We start from the raw sequence: 24,340 nt of genomic DNA, 5'->3' as shown, positions 1-24,340 counted from the left end.
ATTAAACATACCTATAGGGATTTTAAATTCTGAAATTTTAAAAATGCTCCGCCCTTATAAACATGTGCAATCCCGTTGTTTGCATTTTCAATTTTGTGTTATAAATAATTCATAATATATTAAGACATTAAGTTCAAACCCTGGCATGCGAAGAAATTTTTATTTAATTAAGTTGTGTTATTTAACAATTTATTCAATTAATATAATATAAATGGTTTATAACAAAGGTTTACCTAATGAGGTAATTGCTCGTTTTGTGATGATCACCAACTAAATTCTCTTGTGGCTAGGTAGAAAATAATTTCTCTTGTGGCTAGATTAATAAGCTATAATTTCTTTACATATTTGTAATAAGCATTTACTTTGTGGCTTGTCATAATTTACAATAAAAGATATAATTACTTTAACTGGGAAACAAGTTACTATCTTGGCTAGGTTATAAACTGTAATTATATTAACTGGGAAACAAATTACTATCTTGGCTAGGTTATAAACTGTAATTACTTTAACTGGGAAACAAGTTATTATCTTGGCTAGGTTATAAACTATAATTATATTAACTGGGAAACAAATGACTATCTTGGCTAGGTTATAAACTGTAATTACTTTAACTGGGAAACAAGTTACTATCTTTGCTAGGTTATAAACTGTAATTATATTAACTGGGAAACAAATTACTATCTTGGCTAGGTTATAAACTGTAATTACTTTAACTGGGAAACGAGTTATTATCTTGGCTAGATTATAAACTATAATTATATTAACTGGGAAACAAATTACTATCTTGGCTAGGTTATAAACTATAATTACTTTAACCGGGAAACAAGTTACTATCTTGGCTAGGTTATAAACTGTAATTATATTAACTGGGAAACAAATTACTATCTTGGCTAGGTTATAAACTGTAATTATATTAAATGGGAAACAAATTACTATCTTGGCTAGGTTATAAAATGTAATTACTTTAACTGGGAAACAAGTTACTATCTTGGCTAGGTTATAAACTGTAATTACCTATATTAACTGGGAAACAAATTACTATCTTGGCTAGGTTATAAACTGTAATTATATTAAATGGGAAACAAATTACTATCTTGGCTAGGTTATAAAATGTAATTACTTTAACTGGGAAACAAGTTACTATTTTGGCTAGGTTATAAAATATATTTATAATACACCCATTATCTTTCTTTATGCCTTTACGCACACGTTCCTTACACCTAATAATATTATGCAGGTGCTATGATAAATAACCCGCGTTGAAGTTCAAATGTTTGGATATTTCTTTGTGTGGGAAAGAGTTGTAATGATTGTAAGAACTGATTAGCAAATTACTGAATGTTAACAAATTATTATTTCTTATTGTAGAGAAGGGAACTTCATACATAAACCTTTTTGAAGCTGCTGGATTGTACAATATTACTGTGGAGAGTGGAAAACCGGCTAAATGGGTCATTCTGATGGACGCTTTTCCAATTCCCACAATCACATGGTAAAATGTTATTTATTCATCTATCTTCTCAGCCCAACTTTGTGAAAAACTTGTATGATGGTTATCTGTAGCTAAGTGTATTGTTTCTTTCTGTAATTTTAGGTTTGATAACCACAACAATGAACTTATTCCCATCTGGACTAAAAACCATCATAATAAATTTGAAGTGAAGTCATCGCACAAAGACACTAATATCTGGATAAGCAGATTAACGTTAGCGGATGGCGGTGTTTACCGACTTCAAGCCAAGAATGAATATGAAACAAAGAACTTAAATCTCACCCTTTTTGTCACAGGTACCTTTTAAAATAACTTATTTATTAAATTTCTCAGTTACCTGTATGATATACAGGGGCAATTTTGAAATTCGGTCACTCCGAAGTTTCACACTATAAACAGGTCACTCTGAAAAGTGGCATGTTGTACAAGTACACGCTACTCTGAAGTGTGGCATGTTATACAGGTCACTCTGAAGTATGACATATTGCTTTTTTTATTATTCTTTTAAGTATTATCCCGTTAAACTACAATTAAGCAGTTCGTCAACAGGATGTACATGTTCAATTACTATGTAAATATGTATACATAATATTATTACAATAATAGCTTTTTTTTGTATGTTGACTAATTTTCGTCCAACAAATGGTTGAGTATTGGAGAGTTGAGCGCAAATATAGAAGGATTTATACTTGACATTCAGGATAGAGTCAGAATAAATAAATAGTCAGATAAATCCGAAGATCTACCGGATCTGCCCTGATGATGGACACTGCAACGCTGTCCGAAACGTCGGCTAAAGAAGGAGTTAGCGCAACACGGCATAACACCCCAAAAACAAACAACAAAAATGCTTTTGGCCGTGAAAATCTAAAAACTTACCTATATCATTGATGTCGCTATTCCAAATTACTGTACTATTAATAAAAACTGTTTCTGAAAAAATAAGAAAATACACAGATTTAGGAAATGCAATTAAAAGAATTTGGAATTATCAGACTATAAAAATATTACCATTTGTTATTTCGGCTACTGGCATTATACCTAGCTCTCCCATTCAAAATTTAGGCATATTAGATTTGTCAAAGAATTTATATATAAAAACTCAAAAATCAAGCATTTTAATACATGTAGGATTACGAAAGGTTTTATAAATATTTATACTGAGGGATCAGTAGGATTTACAGGTCCAATTAGAAGTCCTACCGAGCCGAACCCTCTGATATGAAAATATCTGGAGTCGGTGAATTATTTTCCTTTTGATCTCTGGTGATTTGACGTGTTGTTCTTATATTATTTTGTATTTATTTTGCTTGTTAGATTGACTAGATGATCATTTGTGGAAAAGTGTGTGGAAGGGTTTAGTTTTTCCTGTGGGGAAGATTTAACCCGGATATAAATTCGGAAAATAAAATTTAAAAAATAAATAAAATTGTTATTACCTTTGAGATATTCAAATTATTATTATTAGCACACATAGTCTAAAATAACACTAAATCTACATGATAATAAATAACAAATATTGATTGATAGTGATAATTAGTATAAAGCATTTCCACTTATGAACCATGTTATCAGCATATATCGGAATCTATTTGGAAATTTACAATTTTTTTTTGTTACTTGGCAACATCTTGAACATTTTGGGCACGTTATATTCCAGGGTTTATTGTCCATTTATTGCCTTATTTCTGAACGTAGTGAGTGTTCATGTTCCCGTTTCTTTTTTATATTCAGAATCATATATATTCTAAATCAATATTTTGTCCCTTGGTAAGGCTTGCACAGGCAAGATATTCAAGTTTCGATACAACAATGAAATGTTACATCTCTATGAAAAAATATTTTTGAAACTAATTTAAATATAGAATTTTGTACTCATTGTAGGTAATTTAAATTAGTGTTGCAAGAATTTCCTAATATGGTTATTCCACATTGTACAGTTGATTCTGCAAGTTATAGGTAAACGATTTTTAAAATAAATTAAATGAAAATAATTGGTTTTAAGTCACTTTATTGATATATTTTCACTTTCTACCGGTTTTGGTACCTCCGTACCGTCATCAGGACTGTTATAAAATAATGCAATTAAATACAAAAGTACACATATTATCAAGAAAGAAAGGGACAGTATACTAGAGTGGGACAGTGCGTCATTTGTGGGAGAGAGGTGGGGAAGAGAAGTGTGGGATAAGTGAAGTAATGGGAAACATACTTAAAATTGGTCTGACAGTTAAATTTAATTGGTTATTAATGATTACAACCTTTGAATTTAACGATTTTTATTTATTTCAAAAGCTTAAGTCATATCTATTATAAACCTATTCCATTTTTGTGTAGGACTTTAATTCCTGTATCACGGTTAAAAGTATGATCTTTATTAATTAATAATTAATAATAATAATCAAGTATTTTCGTTTGATATTTATAAAATTTCAGGTCACAATGTGTTTGTTTCTTTTGAAAAAATTATTTAATATTCACAGAAACAAAACACTTCATCAAATACATGTTTAAAATAATATTATTAACAATGTTTGCTAAGTTTAATTATTATAATTTGCGATTTAAGAAAAGCCAACTGTTGAATTGGATACAAAGAAGTTCTTCATGCGTGGTACAATTGCAAGCATTGAGTGCCGTGTAACTGGCTTCCCCTTGCCTGAAGTCACTTGGAACTTCCGGCCATGTTTGAAAAATTGTGAAGGTGTACCATGGGAAGAAAAAAAAGTAGGTGGACTTTTTTTCAACTTTTTTTTTACTTCTTCAAAAGGAAAGAAAACATTCCCAGGGAAATGTTCAAATTCAGCATAGATGTACCTCCGGGAAACTAGTGAAAGTTGATATTCTTCTGGGATCTGTTTTGTGGTTGATATTTATCCACATTCACACAATTCACTATGTCCTAGAGATTAGAGACCTTTACGCCCCCATGATGCATTATTTTGCTAAGATGAATTATAAATGTTTCTTTTTTATGTACCTACCTAAGTAACTTATGTGTTCCTTGTAATTTTTCAGGGTGAACTGAAGACTAAAGGGGATTATACAAAAACGTCCGTAGTAAAAATCCCAGTAAAACAATCAGGTTTCTTCAAGTGCACTGCTCAAAATGAAAATGGAACTAATCAATCCACATCAGTTTTCTACGTTTCCGATATAGAAGATGGTTTCGGAATCATTGGCAATGATAAAGGGAATCCCATAGCTGTTGGAGACAATGTGACTTTAACATGTACAGCCTCGATTTTTTCCAATTTCACTGGAACAAACTGGTATAAATTGCCAGAAAATAAAGTCATTGATGATTATAGTTTTAATGGTAAGATTGATATAACATTTATTTTAAAGTTATTAGATTAACCCTTGGAATGCCGACCTCTGGCAACCTTGTACTGCTTAGTGTGCCAGGGATAAAATACCAATCGCCCACCGTGCGCGGGGTGACACTATTTTCTTAATAACTCACTTACTTATTGTTTTTGTAAACTGTACCATCTTACCAGATATTTTAATGTATTTATAAAAATGTATATTATAATTTCTCTTGTTTATTTTACCCAGAATAGCTACTTACAATCAGATAAATGTTTTTTTCTCCATAAAGTTATAAAAAAAGATTTGATAAAGAAACAATAAAATATTCTTGGGTTTATTTTTAATATTTTCCATAAATCAAGTGGTCTTCACAATAAAAAATAAATTGTATAAGACTTTCCTCTAAATAGATACAGTACTATGACTTTGAAATCGAAAATGTTTATCACTTTCAGAAATATAAAATTTCAAGTGCGGTGAGAACTACTTGAGTATCCACTGTGGATTCATCGGTATAATACGGGTTCAAAAGTCAGAAATCCACAGTGGATTTCTCAGCATGTTAAGGGTTAATCAGATGAATTGCTTTTTTTTATTTATTTTTAAATATTGTATGTAATTACAAAAAATTGAAATCAAACTATCTCACTGGAGATTCATATAGACAAGTTTAGTATTAACATATTGTTAAAGGTCGGCAGTTCAAGAAGACATTGAATGCACTGGGCGCCTACCACCAATAAAGAAACGATTTCTTTTAAGCTTAAAATACATATTTAAAATCGCAAACCATTTATATATTCTATTTTTAATTATGCGCAATTAAAGAGTGCTGTAATAATAATATCGATTGTCCCGAAGAGCAATGCCGGATGTGCAAATTTGTAGTTTTGCAGTAGAGCTATTTAAAGTTTAGTTTCGACATTTTCACTGTTTTTGAAATCAAGAAATATAGTGTAGTTTGATATTTTATAAAATTTGAGTAATATGTTATCAAAAACAGTCAAAATGCAAAAATGAAACTTTAAAGATTTGTGCTTCAAAACTACAAATTTGCACATCTAGCATAGTTTTTCGGGACCGTGGAAATGATTGAAATAAAATTTTCAAAGTTTTAGTACATAATATGACTGTATTAATATTTTATAAATTATCGTTTTTTAGGAGTGTCTATCACACGCAAAACGACAGAACTTTCGTACGAGGTGATAATGTCCATTCCCAAGATTGCAAAGTCACACATAAGCCAATATGCTTGCCGTGCTCACACCACAGAGGAAGAAGGAACCACCGTGGAACGGAAGATGGAGTTACTTGTGAAAGGTATAACAATTCACGTGATTGGTATTTGGTTTTCGATTTTGCGATTCGATTTAGTTATCTTTCCTCAAAATATTAATGTGGAAACATATGAATTTTGATTGCCTAAATGAGTTTACATACTTGTAAACAAAAATATTTTTTTGTAAATGTCTGAATTTGCACCAAAATTTTGAACAACAGCAATAAATTTAGGGTTTCATAGATAATATTGTGTGCATATAAATGTAAGCAGGTACTTTTGGGTGGGTGTAAATATAAGTACTTAACTTACTTTTGTTTCAGATGCTGTAAAACCAAATATTACTTCTTCAAGCATGAATTCTAGTGAAATTCAACTATCCCTTGGACAGCAAAACCATTTCTTTTACTGTCAAGCTTCGGGTATCCCCATTCCGGAAATAAAGTGGTATAAGGTATGTTCACACAGTATTGGTGAATAATTTTAATGCTTGCGTAATAAACATGAAAATATCAAATACTAAAACAGATTCAAAATGCAAATATATTCTTTATGTACATGCAAAAGGCTTGCATGGCGCCTTTAGCAATATTTTTTTTACTACAAACTCGTGCATTTATTGCTCATAGTATTGGAGGCACGGATTATTTTGATATATTATGAAAACGAATTGGTTAAATTTTTTAAACAATTTTGATTAGAAAAATATAGAGAAAAAATCATCTTTTTAACCTAAAAACTATGTTAAAATGTTGTAATTTCGAAAAAAGTTATTTGCCTATTTAACTCATACTATCATGTAGAATTTACCTCCTTAGGTACTATCCGTAGTGATGGACCAATTTGTATATACTGGACAGAATTCAATACTCACAGTGCCTACCGACTTACTGCCATTTCGACACGATAATAATTAAAGTTGCTTAGTGGAAGTTTTTATGAATCAGTTTATAGCTTCTCTGTATAAAAAAAATATTACTCTTTTCTAGGACAATGTTTTGATGGTTTTCAATGATGAGAATGTTCGGATAAAACTGACAGACAATGGAAAGCGGCTGCAATTTACCCACATCACAGAAGAAGATCCCGGGAAATACAGTTGCAAGGCCACCAGCCGAGTAGGAGAAGCAGTAAGATCGCAGGCCATCACCTTACTAAGTATGAACATTTGAACACATCAACCAAACTATTATGATGATTGATTTTTGAACATTTGTTCCTGACACCTTTAGGGTCCATCAACGGGGAAGATGTGATATATATAATCATAAATTGATAAACCCTTGGATGTGTGACATCTCTTGGCAAAAGTTAAAACTATTAGGCTCCATGTACACTTTGAAGCAACGGTACCACGCAACGCTCCAGGCCACCACGCAGAAAAGTTTCACAATAGACTGCACTGTAAACATTTACCTTGCTTCCGGACTTTACTTTTCTGTGCGGCAGCTTGGAGTTGCGCGCAGTACTGTCGCTCCGAAGTGTGTGTACAATAGCCGCTATTGTGTTAAAATTATACAAGCATACTACATACCTCTAAAATATTGTTTTCAATTTTAAAATAAAATTTGTCATTTTGATTCTTACAGATGGAGATTTTAAAGCTGGTTACATTGCAACCATCATCGTATTGGCCATTGTTTTCATCTTACTTATAACTTACTTGATCTTAAAAATTAAGAAAGAGAAGCGAATCAGAAAGCAACTTTGCATTGATGGCCTGCTCCACTTCGAGGAAGGAGCCACCGAACACCTCAATCCCGAGTTAGGACTTGACGAACAAGCTGAACTTCTTCCTTATGATAAGAAGTGGGAGTTCCCCAGAGAAATGCTTAAGCTAGGTAAATAGATTAACCCCTCCGGCATAGACACAATAACTTATGGTCATCAAAATATTGACATTCAATTTCAAATAGATTTGCAGTTTTTTGACATAAGTATCCCAAAATAAAATACTGATTTTGAAAGCAGATTACTATTTCAGATTATGATTTTACAACCGGGCGTATATTATTCATACTTCTGAAAGAAGCTATAATTTTGTGGGTATCCATTATAAATAAATTAAACAAGATAATTTTGTTTGAACCATTATATATTTTAAACGCCGACCAGTAGTACATATTTTGCCCTCAGGAAGGAACGATTGTTCCGAAACCTGTCGGTGTTCAATTAAAGTTATCTTGTTTCATTTACTGTATATCATTCAATTATACATTAAAATTTTAAATTCAAAGTTTTTAAAAAGCGCTTACCAATGGTTTTTTTCTTGTAAACTGTAACTAAAAAACACATCATTAAACAAATATTTTATAACGGTTATTGTCACTTAATTTTTTTTTTTTAAATAATCTTGACTAGGTGAACCTGTTTTGGAGTTTTCTTTTTTTTTATTATTATTTCAAATTATACGGGAACGTCTATGGTAAACTTTGAAATGCAAATAGAAAGCTTGGTGTTGTCACTTTCTAAACCTGTTTATAATGTTTATTATATGTCTTACCAAAATATAAAAGGAGTTAGGACAAGTTTCACGAGGATGTGTCATTGAGTGACAGATATAGCACCAAGTGGCCTGAGTGGTTTTAACTTAGTTTATGTGAATTAATTATTGATTCCACAAAATTCAAACGTTTTGAATCACTGGGTTACAAAAGTTTTCTACTAAATTGTGTGCGTGGAAGAATGAAAATTTCCTCCAAGGTCGTGTCCCAGTGTTCAATTTGAGAATCAGTATTTTTAAATGAATTCAATACAATTTTTTTTGTTTTCTCCAATAGAGTATTTCTTCGGTGTTTGACAATATTAGTAGTTTTGCCTGAGTTTCTAGACCCTTTTTCAACATATTAAAAATTTTATATGGAACAAACAAAATGGCTTCTTATTGAATTTTTGCTGAGACAAACAAATTGATTGTCTGTTCTACATTTAATTTGATGGTTGCTTTTGTAGGAAAACAGCTTGGTTCTGGAGCATATGGTGTTGTGATGAAAGCTGTGGCTCAGAACATCGTGGAAGGAGAGGAAACAACCATTGTGGCCGTGAAGCAGGTGAAGAAGACAGCTGACTCAACATTTGTTAAGGCCCTCGTATCCGAACTCAAGATCATGGTGCATCTCGGCAAACACCTGAATGTTGTCAACTTACTGGGAGCCTGCACCAAAAATGTCACAAAACGTAATGAAAATAACAATTATTACTAGATAGATGTACACTAGAAGTGATTGATGTCTGTGTTTTAACATTTTTCATTGCATTTCAGATGAGTTGTTCGTCATTGTAGAATACTGCCGGTTTGGGAACCTGCACAATTATCTGTTGAGACACCGGGGGAACTTCATTGATCAAGTGGTGCGCAGTACAGATGTTATAGATCCAACCATTGGCGTTGAAATGATTAACCGTGCATATTCTATCAGCAGTAATAAAAGCGGGTAGGTACCTAATTTTAAAAATAGTAGGGCAAGCTAGCCGTTGAACAGAATCATTCGGATATCGACATATTTACCATCAACGAAGCCTTTTTTAAACAGCAAGCTTTGTTTCTAATGGTATAATTGATATAATAAAATGAATTGAATTGAATAGTATAATGTGCCTTGAAAACATAGGAGCAAGAGTGTATTACTCTTATAAATAATAACAGAAATAAAGCCTAAACAGAAACCTCAGAACAGAAATCTTCTAATGAGGCGGGTTACTTTCATGTTTGTAATTTTGATTATGTTACTGCAGAAACGCCCGGGTTGCCGGCAATTAAAAATAACAATGAATTGAATTGAATATTATAAAGTGTCTTGAAAACATAGGAAAAAGAGTTTATTACTCTTATAAATAATAACTCAATAACAATGAATTGAATAGTATAATATGCATTGAAAACATAGGAGCAAGAGTTTATTATTCTGATAAAAAATAACCTAATAATAATACCTTAAATTATTTAGAAATTTTTTGAGATAAAAATAACTTTTTATGTTAGAATTTTGTAATACTTACTTGCATAGACTGTTACATTATATTTTAACGAAGCTTTTGTTACACTACTTTTTCTGAATCTAAAAAAAACTAACTTGTTCTTTGCTATGTGCACAACATTACTTGTTAAAAGCTTATTTCAAAAATAACATGGAATAATTTTGTTTAAAACTAACCTTTATTTATGATGTGCATTTTTTGTGTTATATTATGAAACAACAAGGCACACACAGCCGTCTTCCGCATGAACATAATATAGTTTTTGTGGCAAATTAAAATGCTGTGACCTTTTTCATTTTCCTCAAAAATCTTCTAAATAGGTTCTTCTGTAAATATATTAATGCTATTGATAACAATGCGCATCGTGTCTAACTCATTGTTTGGTTTTGGTTTTTGGTTTGGGCTTGTTTGCTAACTCAAAATAAAGTGGCAATAAGTATGCAGCTCTACCCCTTTTGCGTAGCGGATCCCACGGGGATTCTGGACTCAACAGCAGTGGCCTACATTCTCCAGGACTGGACACCAACAACACAGTCATATCCATGGTACCCAATGGTAAATATTAGTATTCTTTTGAATTTCTTAAAGTGTTAATCCTAGTTTACATAATAATAATACATAACCAGACAACTGATGGAATCTCAGTTGAGTGTGATCACCGCATTAGCTTTAGAAAGTAATGATAGTAGAAAAAAAAGAAATTAACCTATTGCACTTTATTTCGTAGGAAACTTTGTCAACTATGTGACAACAGGAGTGGTTATGTTTTGACTCCGATGTAATTTTTTTTGCTTTGGCACACTTATAGCAGAATCATTTTCCCGTAACAATATATGACGTCTTGTGAGAGATTCATTTCAAAGTTTTTTTTTTTTAATTATAATGAAAAGGTATCACATATTATTATTATACTCAGTATGTAAGGGTAGACATTCAATAGTTTGGATTTATTTCAGGGGACATTGATGGCGTCATAGTGAGCAATGGAAGTGTTCAGCCAGATTGGCGCTCCAACTATCGAGGGGATTATAACTACAACAGAGACGTCCGCCCCATCTCCACTCAGGACCTCCTCTGTTGGTCCTTCCAGGTGGCTAGAGGCATGGAATATCTGGCTAATAGAAAGGTAAAATAATGCATTATCCATTGAAGTGATTGAGAGCCCGGTGGGTAGTACCGCAGCAGTAGTACACTCAACTAGCAGTAGGACAAGCCGAGTTTGATACTCATAGCGCGTAACTTACTCCCTTTTCAATACATGTTTTGATTCTTCCTCTTGAGTTGTGGCATCACTAAGTATAGTGACTCACACTCCAATTGTCCTCAGTTCAGTACTCACGGTTCTGCGTTACACAGAGTTTCGTGACCACTGGCGTTCCAGACACCTGATCACTTCGAGGCATCAGTGATCTTCCTCTGCTTCTCTTGCCTTCCACTTTGCCAGTGACCATTATCTTCTCTAGGTTCAAGTTTGTGTTGAAAGTATCTTAGGATACGTTTTATGCCGCGCACTCATCAGTTAGCTGCAACCGTAACACGTTACAGTAATCATAGTATTGATGTGGCCACCATGAACACTCTAGAACCAGGTTACTGTGTCTGCAACGGTTATGATTACAGCTCGCTGAAGAGTATGAGACTTTAGGAAGACAGTTGTAAGTCTACTTTGGATATCTAGCTCTCTCAGATTAGTGCACCTGACTGTACAACTCCCTTTTCTTTAATTCATATATTTAACTGTTCATTTTATTATTATAGGTGCTCCACGGTGATTTGGCTGCTAGAAATATTTTACTGGCTGACGACAACATTGTTAAGATTTGTGACTTTGGATTGGCCAAGAGTATGTATAAGAATGACAACTACAAAAAGAAAGGAGATGTAAGTAATCCATTATTAATGAGAGTATTTTATCAAGTATGTTTTAAGAAATAATATTGGCTAGTAGCTAATTATTACAATAATTATAACGAACTTTAAATTTATGTCTTATTTATTTCCAGGGGCTTCTACCAGTAAAATGGATGGCTATAGAGTCGATAAGGGACAGGGTGTTTTCGACACAGTCAGACGTGTGGTCATATGGTATAGTGTTATGGGAACTCTTTTCACTAGCTAGTACGCCTTACCCAGGTATGGAAGCCGATGAGAAGTTTTATAACAGGATTATAGAAGGGTAAGAACAATTTTTCAACGTTGTGATATTTTTACAATCATTGCTTCATCTTTTTTCCATGAAAAGTATTAATTTTTATATTGTAAGCAAAAGTTCAAACCCAAAATAAATCATTTATAAGTAGATGATGGTGTCTAGGAAATACCCACTTAATATTACAGAAAATCTTGATTTCTAATTAAAATTATCTTAACTATCCATTATTTATTGAAACAAAGAACACATTAAAAATTATTTTATGTAATATATTACAATGAAGAAATGCTGCAGATTTTAAAATGGGTTACTTGGTTAACTTGGTATCAAGTAGACAAGGGACGATGACTCGCTCATTGAAATCCGCTCACAAACCACCAAAGAGTGTGTGGATTATTTTGTATTGGCTACCGGTGTGCAGAGATGTGCAAAATGGGTACCCAAAACCATTTGAAATGCAAAATGGAAATGGGTTAAAACTTTTCCATTTGAAAATGCAAAATGCAAAATGGTTTTTAGAAAAGCATTTCAAATGCAAAATGCAAAATACCTATTTTCAAAATGCATTGAAAATGCAAAATGGTTTCTCAGGTCAAACAATTAAAATAATTGTAGAATTTTTAAACAATTTTGTCATTTAATAATGGACATCAATGTAAAACAAACATATTACATGATGGTAAATTCAAAAACACCACGACTACAGATTATGAAACCACAAAAAATTTGCGCGGGAATAATGTTGCCAACGTAAAAACATAGAAACTGCTATCTAACATTTTATATTACAGCGTCATGGCCCCATGTTCAGTATTTGAATCAGTATTTTTTGTAATGGTATCACTCAATTGCCTCAAGGGAGCAACTTGACAAATGTAAATTATCTCTCATAGCGAGGTTGAGGACCGACTGATATTTGAGGCTTATGAAAAAAAGATGAGTGGAGTTAGTAGGAAGAATGTTGTAAAAAAGCATTTAAAACAGTAGAAATGAACTAAACAGTGTTTCCCTGATAAATTCAACATAAATAAAATAAAATAACAATTATAAACTTTATCTAACTACCTAAAACTAATCAAGAACATTATCTAGTGTCAAATAGTGTTTCATATATTAAATAGACGCAAAAAGTGATTCTCAAGGCAAATCCATGTGATCTTAAATTATAATCTGATACATTCAACTACAATATAAAAAATCGACACTTAAAAAAAAAAAATCATAAATCATTCGTTATAATTTAAATAATTATTTATAATTTGTCGTACTACGCCATCTATCGACAAATGGACCAAGCGAAACCAGTCATCTACCGAGCAATATCTTTCAAAAACTAGAAGTAAACCAATAGATGTCACTACAGTGTTAATTTAATAAAAATATAATTATGGAGTAATTAATAGAAAACATAAGAATCGATATTAATAAAATAACAACTGTAAAAGACTCGAAATTAAAACAAAGTTTGGAAAACAATATTAAAAAGCTGGAAGAAGCAATAAAATGTGAACAATTAAAACTACAAAATAAAATAATTCAATTGCAAGACAAATTAATTGAACGTAACGACCTACTGGTAGAAAAAATCGAAAAAATTATAGATAAAAATACTAAAGCACCATCCTATGCCCAGATGACCAAAGAAAGAAACATTGGACAAACGAACCTAATTATGCCATTCTTATATCGGCAGAAGACAAAAAAACTTCGGAAGAAATTGAAAAATGCATTTCTGAATCCATATCAGCCTCAAAATTAGGGATTGGAATAAACAGCTTAAAAAAAACAACAAAAAATCGGATTTGATTACTTGTCCGAAGAAAACGGACGCCGAAACATTAAGAGACGAAATTAATAAAACTGAATTTGGCATAATCGCCAAAAATATTGAAAAAAAGAAACCATGCATGATAATTAAAGGCGTGAGTGCTGAATACAACGAAGAATGCGAAGAAAATTTCATGAATGACATTATTAGTCAAAATCAAGATATCAAAAATTTGAATCAAATTAAGGTGATGAAATTTAAAAAAAACAAGAAGAGTGACAAACTGTGTAATGTTATTATCGAAACAAGTGCCCAAATTCGTAAAGAACTAATTGAGAAACAGCGAATAAATATAGGCTTCATAAGAGCCCATATCGAGGACTGCAACCCACTGATGCATTGTTACCATTGTCTTGGTTTTGGACACACCTCTATCAAATGCCTTAACAAAATAAATAAACCAAGATGCATGTATTGCAGCGAAGAACATACATTCAAGGATTGCGTGAAAAAGGACAAAACCCCAAAGTGTTTCAACTGTACCAAAACAAATACGATATACAAAACAAATGTAACTACGGACCATAAAGCAAATGATGTTAAATGTACCTACCGAAAAAGAATGATGAATATGGAAATTCAAAAAATTGAATACCAGTAATAAGAAAAAAAAAAAAATAACATCAATTAATACATTCGACAAAATGGATGACTTTATTAACATACAACTGGAAAACAACTTCAAAATCAGTGAATTCAAGAGTCATAGTGCAAAAGAGTGTAACGATATCATCACAGACAAATTCCTTGGTATAGAAATAATCCACCTTAATATACGTAGCCTTCAAAAAAACATTGAAGAATTTATTCTCAATATAAATAATCTTCAAGTAAAGCCGGGAGTCATTGTGTTAACGGAAACGTTCACAAATAGTGACTCACCACATTACAATCTACACGAATATACTTACATACAAACAAACACAAATATTAATAAAAATAGTGGAATAGTGGTATGGGTACATAATAAATTTAACATTGTAACATTTTTGGAACACAATATGGACTCAACAAACTGCATAGAAATTCAACTTAGCAACAACAAAACGAATTATTCTTTAATAGCAATATACAGAACCCATGAATCTAATGCTAACGTATTTATTGAACAAATACGGCATATAATATCAAAATTCAAAAATAAGAAATGCATAATAACGGGAGATTTCAATATCAACATTAACAAAAATAATGATAGTAAAATTAAACATGAATACTTAAATTGTATGACTGAAAATAATTTTAAATCGTGTACTAATGAAAACACGCGTGAAATTCAAGGTCAAAAACCATCCTGTCTAGATCATTTCTGGACAAATATTAACTTAAAGGATCTTCATAAAATTAAAACCATTGTATGGAAAAATAACATTACAGACCATCATACATGTATATTTTTGTACGAAGATGGAAAAGTAATTCACACAAAAAACATGTCAATAAAAAAATCATATACCAAATTAAACATAGAGAAATTAATTGAAAATTTGAAAACGGAAAATTGGAAACAAGTAATCGACTGTCAAGAGGTTGAATCATGCTCAAATAACTTTGAAAACATTTTAGCGACACATATAGAAAATTCTAAAACGGAAATTCCAAATCGAAATTTAGCTAAAAATAAATTCTTGAAACCGTGGATCACACAGGGATTATTAAATTCAATTAGAGAAAAAAGTAAACTTTACAAAAAAACAGTTAATTTCCCAAATGACAAAGAACTGGATTGCAAATACAAAAAATACAAAAATAAGCTGACACGCATAATTAAAATCAGTAAAGATGAGTATTATAAACATAAAATAATAAACTCCGAAAATAACCCAAAAATAATCTGGAAAACAATTAATTGTGCAATAGAAAATGATAAAAAAAATAAACCAATCAATGAAATTGAAGATGAAAATAAAGTAAAAATAAACGCTAGTGTAAATCCAAAAAGATGGGCAAATGTATTCAACTCCTTCTTCGCAAAAGTTGGGCAAAACCTCGCCAAAAAAATTAACGTGACAAAAGGATCAACTACAAAACCAATTATTGAAGATATACAAAATATAAACTCATTGTCCCGATTTAAAATGATAAGTGAAGTAGATATTTTAAAAATAATTGAAAATATGAACGGAGGTTCGTCGCCAGGATATGATAATATAACGATCCAAATTCTAAAATCTATTAAAAACTATGTGATTAAACCATTAACTCACCTGATAAATCTGAGCCTTAAAAAAGGAATATTTCCATCAAATTATAAGAAAACAATTATCTCGCCTATATTTAAAAGTGGAAACACCCTTAATGTTACCAACTATCGACCAATTTCTCTTATCTCTAATATTGGAAAAATATTCGAAAAAATTGTTAAATCTCAACTCATGGAATTTATTGAAAACAACAAAATACTTCACAATAACCAATATGGATTCCGAAAAGCGCGCAGCACACAAGATGCAATTGCAAACGTTACTTCACGCATATACGAAAACCTAGATAAGAGTAAAAAATGTTTAGGCATTTTCATAGACCTAAGAAAAGCATTTGACAGCATATCTCACTTAAAACTTATGAAAAAATTAGATAATCTGAACATTAAGGAGAATGTTGCAAATTGGATAAAAAGCTACTTAAAGAATCGACCACAGTACGTCAAAATAAACAATATATACAGCGATGAAGAGACATCTGAATATGGAATCCCACAAGGAACGGTACTGGGTCCATTACTATTTATCTTATATGTAAACGGGATATTCTCACAGTCAATTCTAGGTAGTATAACCTCATACGCGGACGATACAGTACTCATTGAAAGTGATAATACATGGGAAGGAGTAAAACAAAAAGCAACAGAAGACATAAATCTACTCAAATACTGGTTTGACATAAACCTACTATCCCTAAATAGCGAAAAAACCCATGTATTGCCATTCGCAATAAAATCAAACGATATTCCACAAAATTTTGACATAATTATACACGACAACTTTGAAGAACATAATACAAATCACTGTACAATAAATTGTGCCACACTAAAAATTACAAATAAAATTAAATACTTAGGAATAATAATGGACAAAAACCTTAACTGGAAAGATCAAATTAACCTTACCATTAACAAAATAAGGAAATTAATTTATATTTTTCTGAAACTGCGTAACTTTCTATCATTGGAAAATTTAACTTCAGTCTACTACGCATTAGTACAATCGAATCTCCAATACAGTGTAACCAGTTGGGGATCCGCATACAAAACTAATCTCCTACCTATTGAAATTATACAACGTCTGATTGTTAAAATAATATTGAAAAAACCGAGAGATTATCCAACTCAACTTTTATTTGAAGAATTTAAAGTACCAAAATTTAACGATCTTATCCGAAAAAACATAATAATTCAAATAATAAAAGAAAAACAAAATCACAATTTTTCAACTGAAAGACGTACTCGTCAAAAACATATATTTCCAATACATAAATGTAACACCTCATTTGCACAACATCATTACACATTTCTAGGCAAAAAATACTTTAATAACCTACCTGATAATATCAGAAAAATCGAAGACGACAAAACCCTACTCAAAGCGATCAAAGATCATTTCAATGTAAAAAATCAAAATAACGAAATTCGCCAATTAAATAATGTAACGTCATAAATCGTTAAATTGTACATTGTTGATATACACTTATAATTTTAATATTCTTAACTCCTTAAATTATTAACCCTTTTGCTGCCCGAATGTAAACACAAGATAATACTCTCACGCCAAGGGTTTTTAGAATTTTTTATATTGCGTCATTATTTATTATCCTCAGCACTTAGAGATTGTAAATTATTACCAAAACAAAAAAAAACTTGTTTACGTTACACTCTTGAAAAGTCCAAGCAAGATATCTTTATAAATTGATGCATTATTTGACGAATAAAAACTATCTATGAAACATCAACAAACTTCGACCCGCCGCCATTATCAAATCAGTAATCTCACCAACACATACAGACCTACTATAGTAATATCAGTAGTCACGTCTCTGAAGCGGGACCTCTGCGACGGCTCACCATTTTTCACGATTCACTTGTAATAATATTATTGTTTAAAACTTCATTATTTATTCAACTTTTATTTACAGTTTCTTATCGCATTATTTATGTTTATAGTTTTTATTCGAATGGTAGACTTAAAAACAGGAATGAATAGGTACACAATGCCACATTACACTGGGAACACATATCGAGCCATTTTTCTACGGCTTTGTTTAAGTTTTGTATTCGCACAAACATGGCCGGCTCTGTATGGCTTGGATTGTTTTGATGTTGCCGGTATTGGCTCAGACGTAATGGTGTGTCATGATGAGACGAATGAGGAGTAGAGTCGAGTTGAGTATTTTTGAGGTGTTTTGCGATTAATTGTCTTATCACACATAACTGATAATCGGAGAAGCTCATACCTGAATTTTTTATGCTGTTGTGTAAAATAAAAGAATTTAACAGATATAAGATAGAGACAATATTCCCTTATTTGGTCATCAGACAAGTCGCGTCGAGCCATGATAGAGGGTTACACAAAAAAAATATTAGGCAAAACGACAAATTAACACAATAATTAGTTTCTAAACACAGATAATTAAAATAAAATGTATATGATTATTTTTTCACTCGAAAGGCGGATATAACAACTTATTTCATTTAAAATAACAAAACATGTTGATTAACACAAAACTTATTTGCACTAAAAATATGAGTAGTTAATAAAAACAATTTGTTAAAATAATAACGTTAGAACCACGATTCGTTGCAGATTCTAAGTATTCGCGAACCGTCGAGATAAGAAGGAACCACGTGATTCACTAACACAACTACGCGCGCGCGGGGAATTCAAACACTGTGAGGGGAAATATTGTAGTCTCCAGTTTGACGAGGTCTTTCATAATATAAACAAAATCATTTGTCAAATCTGTGTAGAGATGTCGCTAGATAAAGGTTCAAATTATTTTTTAAGCCCGAGTTTTGCGCCATCTATACAGAAAGTTTCGAGATATCACAAGATGAAATTAAAATCACGCATGATTGCGCGCGGCAGCGAGGGCCCGGAATCTTGAATCAAACATAGATGCGCACGGCAGCCTCCGGGTTAATAAGGATACTTATATAAATAATGTTCATCTCGTTACTCAGCATCTCTTTTAAACACAAGCGTCTGCTTCCATAAAGGAGAAACATCAAAAAATTCAAAAAAAATTGTGAAAACTAATTTTTATATATCATTATTGTTAATATATATTACATTTACCTTTTTTATTAAATAAAAAAATAAAAAAAATAAAATAAAAATAAAAATAAAAATGGAAAATGCATTGAGAAAAGCATTTAAAATGCAAAATGCAAAATGGTTTTTAGAAAAGCATTTAAAATGCAAAATGGAAAATACCCATTTTGCATTTTGCATTTCCATTTGAAATGGATTTATTTGAAATAAAGCACATCTCTGCCGGTGTGGCATAGCGAGCGGCCATAGAAGATGTATGAGTATGAATTTTGTAGAGTGGGCATCACATCCTTGAATCACTTTCTCGTGACAGACAAATAGAGATGGTAGATAACCGAAATCTAAAATAGGCTATCATCGCGGTTCCACTTATCGGAGTCATAATTTATTTATTATTATCATAACACGATCCTTGCTTTAATATAACATTGTACAAAAATCTATGTAAATGTATGTGCAAGGAAATGTTTATATTTTTATTATATTTGAAATAATTTAACTATAAAATAAATAGATATAATTAAATAACCCAAGATTTCTGCCATTGATGTTAAATATTGGTGCATTAGCTATTTGGAATTTCCCACATTATTTACTATTTCATTTTTCGCAACAATCAATTCCTAATCAGTTTGCATAATTTCACATCTACTGAACCTAATACCTACCTATGTCAAATGAAAGTACGCAGATGATGGGTAAATGGGTTTCAGGTATGACGTGCTATGGCGGCCGGCAGTGCCTCTATGGCATTTTTTCTATGAGTAAAACCTGCTCAAGGTGGGGGATTTTTGCAACTCACTCATGACGCCAGTGGGTCATCAGCGACCTGGGTCGTGTAAAATAATTAGTCGACCCACCTCTAGTATAAAGTGACAAATGGTTTGCCCAGTAAGTTTATCTATGGTTTTTAAGAAAACATGTGAAAAAGGATCAAACATAATAGGCAATAATAGGCCTGACTTAAGGAAAGGGCGGAAGTTCGGTAGTTCGAGATGGTGGCTAGCAAACCAGCCGTGTGTAGACGCCATTAATTCTTAGTTAATCCCAGGAGCACCTGAAGTATTTATTCCTTTCCTGTGTGTATTATTAGCGTTGTATTGTTAGGTAACAATTTTTTTCTTTGTTTAACAGATATCGAATGGAAAAGCCCCAGTATGCAAATAAGCAGATTTATGAAACAATGCTGGAGTGTTGGAGAGGAATACCAATCCATCGACCAAGCTTCACTCAGTTGGCAGAAAGACTTGGATACCTGTTGGAAGACAGTGTCAGAAAAGTAAGAAACTTTTGTAATGGAATGTGAAACCTGAAACACTTTTTTAAATTCATCTTTTGGTGTTCTGTTGCAAAATTTTCGCAGTGCGCTATCTGATTCTAATTTCGTCATAGCTTACTTGTTTTTCCAAAATGATTTTTCGTAAATTTTACCATGTTACCGTGTAATGTGTTATATTTACATTTATAAAAATAGGATATAATCTGCCGTATTTGGTTAACCCAAAATAAATAGTTATATTCAGAAAAATGATTTTTACACTTATCCTCAAGGATACGTTGGCGTTCCAAGGGGTTAAGAACTTGGACAGTACCTACCCAATCTAGATTTGTAAAAAACAGTATGCTCTTTTCTCTTGTTCCTTCTTTTTTTTAAATAACATTTTGGATGGCCTCAATGTGACATAACGCATCTGCCCTGATGATGTACACCGCTAGGCTGTCTAAATATGCAAAACTGGCTAACTGTGTACCCCAAAAGTTAAACAACTTAATACTAATTTTAAATTATATCAGACACAATATGATATTTAAAATCATCAAGAAGATGATGATACGCATCACATATATAAAAAGCAACTTTCAATCAGTAAATGGTGTATTTATTTGAACTTTATTATGTTCACAGCACTACATAGATTTGAACGACCCGTACATGGATATGAACAGCAGATGGATAGCGGAGCGAGGTGACAGTGACTATCTTGCCATGATGAGCTCTCCCGACTATGGGAACCTGGTCTCTGCAACAGCCTCACATGACTATGTGAATGATCCATTCGGTGGACCTACAAGTGTTAATCCACTCTCTCCTGATAATATGGGTAAACTATCCATTCAAATTTAGTAATGATCACTGTGTAATTTGAAAGTTATTAAGCGCGTTCCCGTAAAACTGTTTTATTCATTTAAATATCCTTATCATAACGACATATTCCTTGGTTAGTCCTGGGCCTCAATTCTCGACGAAGTAATTCCACACTAACAACGAGTTGTTCGAATGGAATGACTTTTGACGCTTGGCATATGTAAGTATGTACCTTCGACAAGACTCAAGAATAAGAACGTCGACCAATGTATGTACTTTCCACGGCGATTGCAAGTGGCCTGGATTAGAGAATCGATACCCAGGCTGGGTTTTTACATAGCTTATACCATTTCAGTCACGGTGACGACTGTAATAGGATGGATTTTGATGTGCAAAATCATTTACACCTTGAGACTCCTTGAGACTCTCATGACTGAAATGGAAGATACATTACGATAGCAAAGTAGTCTAATGCAGTCTGTAGGTTAGGTTAGATTAGGTTTGCACAAACAATAGCTAATCTACTATACTGCTGTGGTAACTAAAAACACAGTGGATTCCTTGAGACTCTCGTGACTGAAATGGTAGGCTTTGTCAATGATATTGCACAAACAAAAGCTAATCTATTACAGTCATCACCGTGACTGAAACGGTATAGGCTCTAGGAAACACCTTCACTCCTCAAGACCATCTCCGTTTCCATTTTATTAAACCTAATCTTACAGTATTTACTTTCCCGCCATCCAACCACCTATGTACATGTCTCCCATTACTCCTTTCATCCAGCAGACTTATTATAAAGGCTCTCTGATGACGATCTATCTTCCATCCTTGCTGCAAAACTGCCAAGCAGAGTTCCAGTTTTATAAATTGTGTTATAGACGACTCTTCACCTTGAGGTTGTACCTTATCCACAGACACCATTGTCTTGTGTGGCCAAAAGATTCATTTAAGATATTCCTCTCAAAAATATCCTTTCGCTCTACTTCGCACAAAAAGGCAGCTTCTTTCCAGCCTTGCTATACAATATGTCCAACCATGAACCCAAAAGCCCTGGATATTTGGACTATTCAAGCACAATTTGAAGCCAAGGGGTGAGGGGGACCATGTATGAAAAATGCCTTTACCTAATTATTTTTTTAATGAAATGTCCCATTCCTCGTCTCAGCAAATACCCAAAAAAATCACAAGCTGTTATAACTGAATTAAAAACATAAAAATAAAATAGTTCTTTCATACAAATCATTTGAAAAGTTTGTCATACAAGATGGCTGCCAGGCAATTTCCCCTCTCCCTATATTTGGGTTCAATGTTATTCGTACAAGATCACACTAATGCTCTGTCCAGGGCCTATTGGGTTCATGTCATGTCATTGTGTCCAACCCAGTGGAGCCACATGCACTTTCGTGAAACTCGTTATTGAATATAAATACTAACTTATAATTCTTTTTTAGATACTGAAGGCTATTTGTGCATGAGTCCAGCTAAAAATGGTGTAATAACAAAAGATGCGCCTGTATTTAATTTCAACACAGCAACGCCGAAAAGAATGCCAGATCTCCTGGACGGTGACAAAAAAAAACCTGTTGAGTTGCTACCAATGCTCGACTTAAATAATGAACCGCAAAGGCCCGGCTCGGATTCAGACATGGGGGAGTCCAACCCCACCTCACCTCGATCTCTTCACAGTCCCCCAGATGGAACCAGCTTCGCCAATCCCTCGTATCAGTCTATGTTCAAGATTCCAACTACTAATGGTAATGTTCCAATAGACGACCTGATTGCAACAAAAGACAATTATGTGAACATGTCCAAAAAAGACAGCGGTTTTTGTGATAGTTTAGATCCTAAGTTGTCTCCGAGTGCCTTTGCTAATCCTAGTTATGTGGAAATGAATGCAAAGAACAGAGTGCCCCATATATATAATAATGTGCCATCAAGCACAGTGGTCTAAGATGATGATGCATGTGATGAACATTTCGGACAAACTATGAATTATTACATAAATCTACTAATGTAAGGTAAAGACCCTAATTATGGGGTTTAAGATTGAACAATGTACATGCATTAAAGTTTTTGTGAATTTTAGGAACAGTGCAAATAATGAAACTTAGAATAATGTACATTTTTGTACAATATTATTATGTCGGTACCTGATACCCAATTCAATATTATCTATTTAAATTGAATTATGTAATATACCCTCGATCTCAAATGTTTTGAGATCTCGTCTAGAGAGTTCGTTTTTATCCAACAGACCAAAAGGTAAATCGGGCGAAACAGCATTCAAAGTTTTTTTAAGAAAAACGCATATACAATGAAATTAGCTCAATTCTAAGCTTACTAAAATGATTTAAAGTGATTGAAATTATTAGTTTTAAGTGAAAGTTGTTCCAAATTAAAATTACGCAGAAAACACGTTTTTAATTTGGATGTAGGACAAAGTGTTGGATAAACACGCTGGGAATGTTGTTTAATTTTGGTGCACTTAAGACAAACTGCGTCTTGAAAACACATTTAAAATATTTTTTAAAAAAAAATTCACTTTTGTCGTACAAATAAATGCTTTCTGAGAACAACTCAATTTCGCCAAAAATGGTCTGTTGGACAAAAACGAACTAGAGCAACGATCTAACTAGATGAAACATGCAAAGATTTCCAACTTCAAATTCAAAAGGAAAAACTTGTATCTAATGGATATTATGGCTTGACACAGTTAACTTTGCAGGAAATCAAAAGAGGAACTAACAAACTAAACAAACTATTTTTAGAATACGCAGATTTTTTGTATCAACAAAATCTACACTAGCGAAGTCAAAGATTGCAAAGCGTGTGTCAAGTCATACTTCCTTTTTCCTTCATAAAAATAATTGTGAATTATTTATAAATAATAATGTAGGGTTTTATTGGACTCGCTTGAATATTATGACAAAGGACACA

General features: G+C 32.5%; 1 protein-coding gene across 6 annotated transcripts in view; it reads left to right on the top strand.

The window, feature by feature from the left end:
* Positions 1-23,928, top strand: part of Pvr (PDGF- and VEGF-receptor related) — a 60,900-nt gene extending 36,972 nt beyond the window's left edge. For 5 of the 6 annotated variants that reach the window (XM_089631569.1, XM_089631567.1, XM_089631565.1 and 2 more), the window contains 17 exons: positions 1,369-1,492; positions 1,595-1,788; positions 4,062-4,219; positions 4,511-4,811; positions 5,972-6,130; positions 6,413-6,543; positions 7,079-7,247; positions 7,679-7,930; positions 9,042-9,266; positions 9,352-9,523; positions 10,495-10,622; positions 11,024-11,193; positions 11,826-11,948; positions 12,071-12,243; positions 20,449-20,593; positions 21,221-21,416; positions 22,855-23,928. In XM_089631569.1, coding sequence (XP_089487695.1) covers positions 1,369-1,492; positions 1,595-1,788; positions 4,062-4,219; positions 4,511-4,811; positions 5,972-6,130; positions 6,413-6,543; positions 7,079-7,247; positions 7,679-7,930; positions 9,042-9,266; positions 9,352-9,523; positions 10,495-10,622; positions 11,024-11,193; positions 11,826-11,948; positions 12,071-12,243; positions 20,449-20,593; positions 21,221-21,416; positions 22,855-23,354 — 3,320 coding nt within the window. In that variant the 3' untranslated portion in view covers positions 23,355-23,928. The remainder of the gene's footprint in view (positions 1-1,368; positions 1,493-1,594; positions 1,789-4,061; positions 4,220-4,510; positions 4,812-5,971; positions 6,131-6,412; positions 6,544-7,078; positions 7,248-7,678; positions 7,931-9,041; positions 9,267-9,351; positions 9,524-10,494; positions 10,623-11,023; positions 11,194-11,825; positions 11,949-12,070; positions 12,244-20,448; positions 20,594-21,220; positions 21,417-22,854) is intronic. The other variant, XM_089631566.1, reaches the window with a different exon arrangement.
* The last annotated feature ends 412 nt before the right edge of the window (positions 23,929-24,340 follow it).

This window comes from Hesperophylax consimilis, chromosome 5 (genome assembly GCF_061612785.1).
Source record: "Hesperophylax consimilis isolate HC1 chromosome 5, BYU_Hcon_1.0, whole genome shotgun sequence".
Taxonomy (NCBI): domain Eukaryota; kingdom Metazoa; phylum Arthropoda; class Insecta; order Trichoptera; family Limnephilidae; genus Hesperophylax; species Hesperophylax consimilis.
The sequence above is the reverse complement of the archived record's forward strand: the minus strand, read 5'-3'. Positions and strand labels throughout refer to the sequence as shown.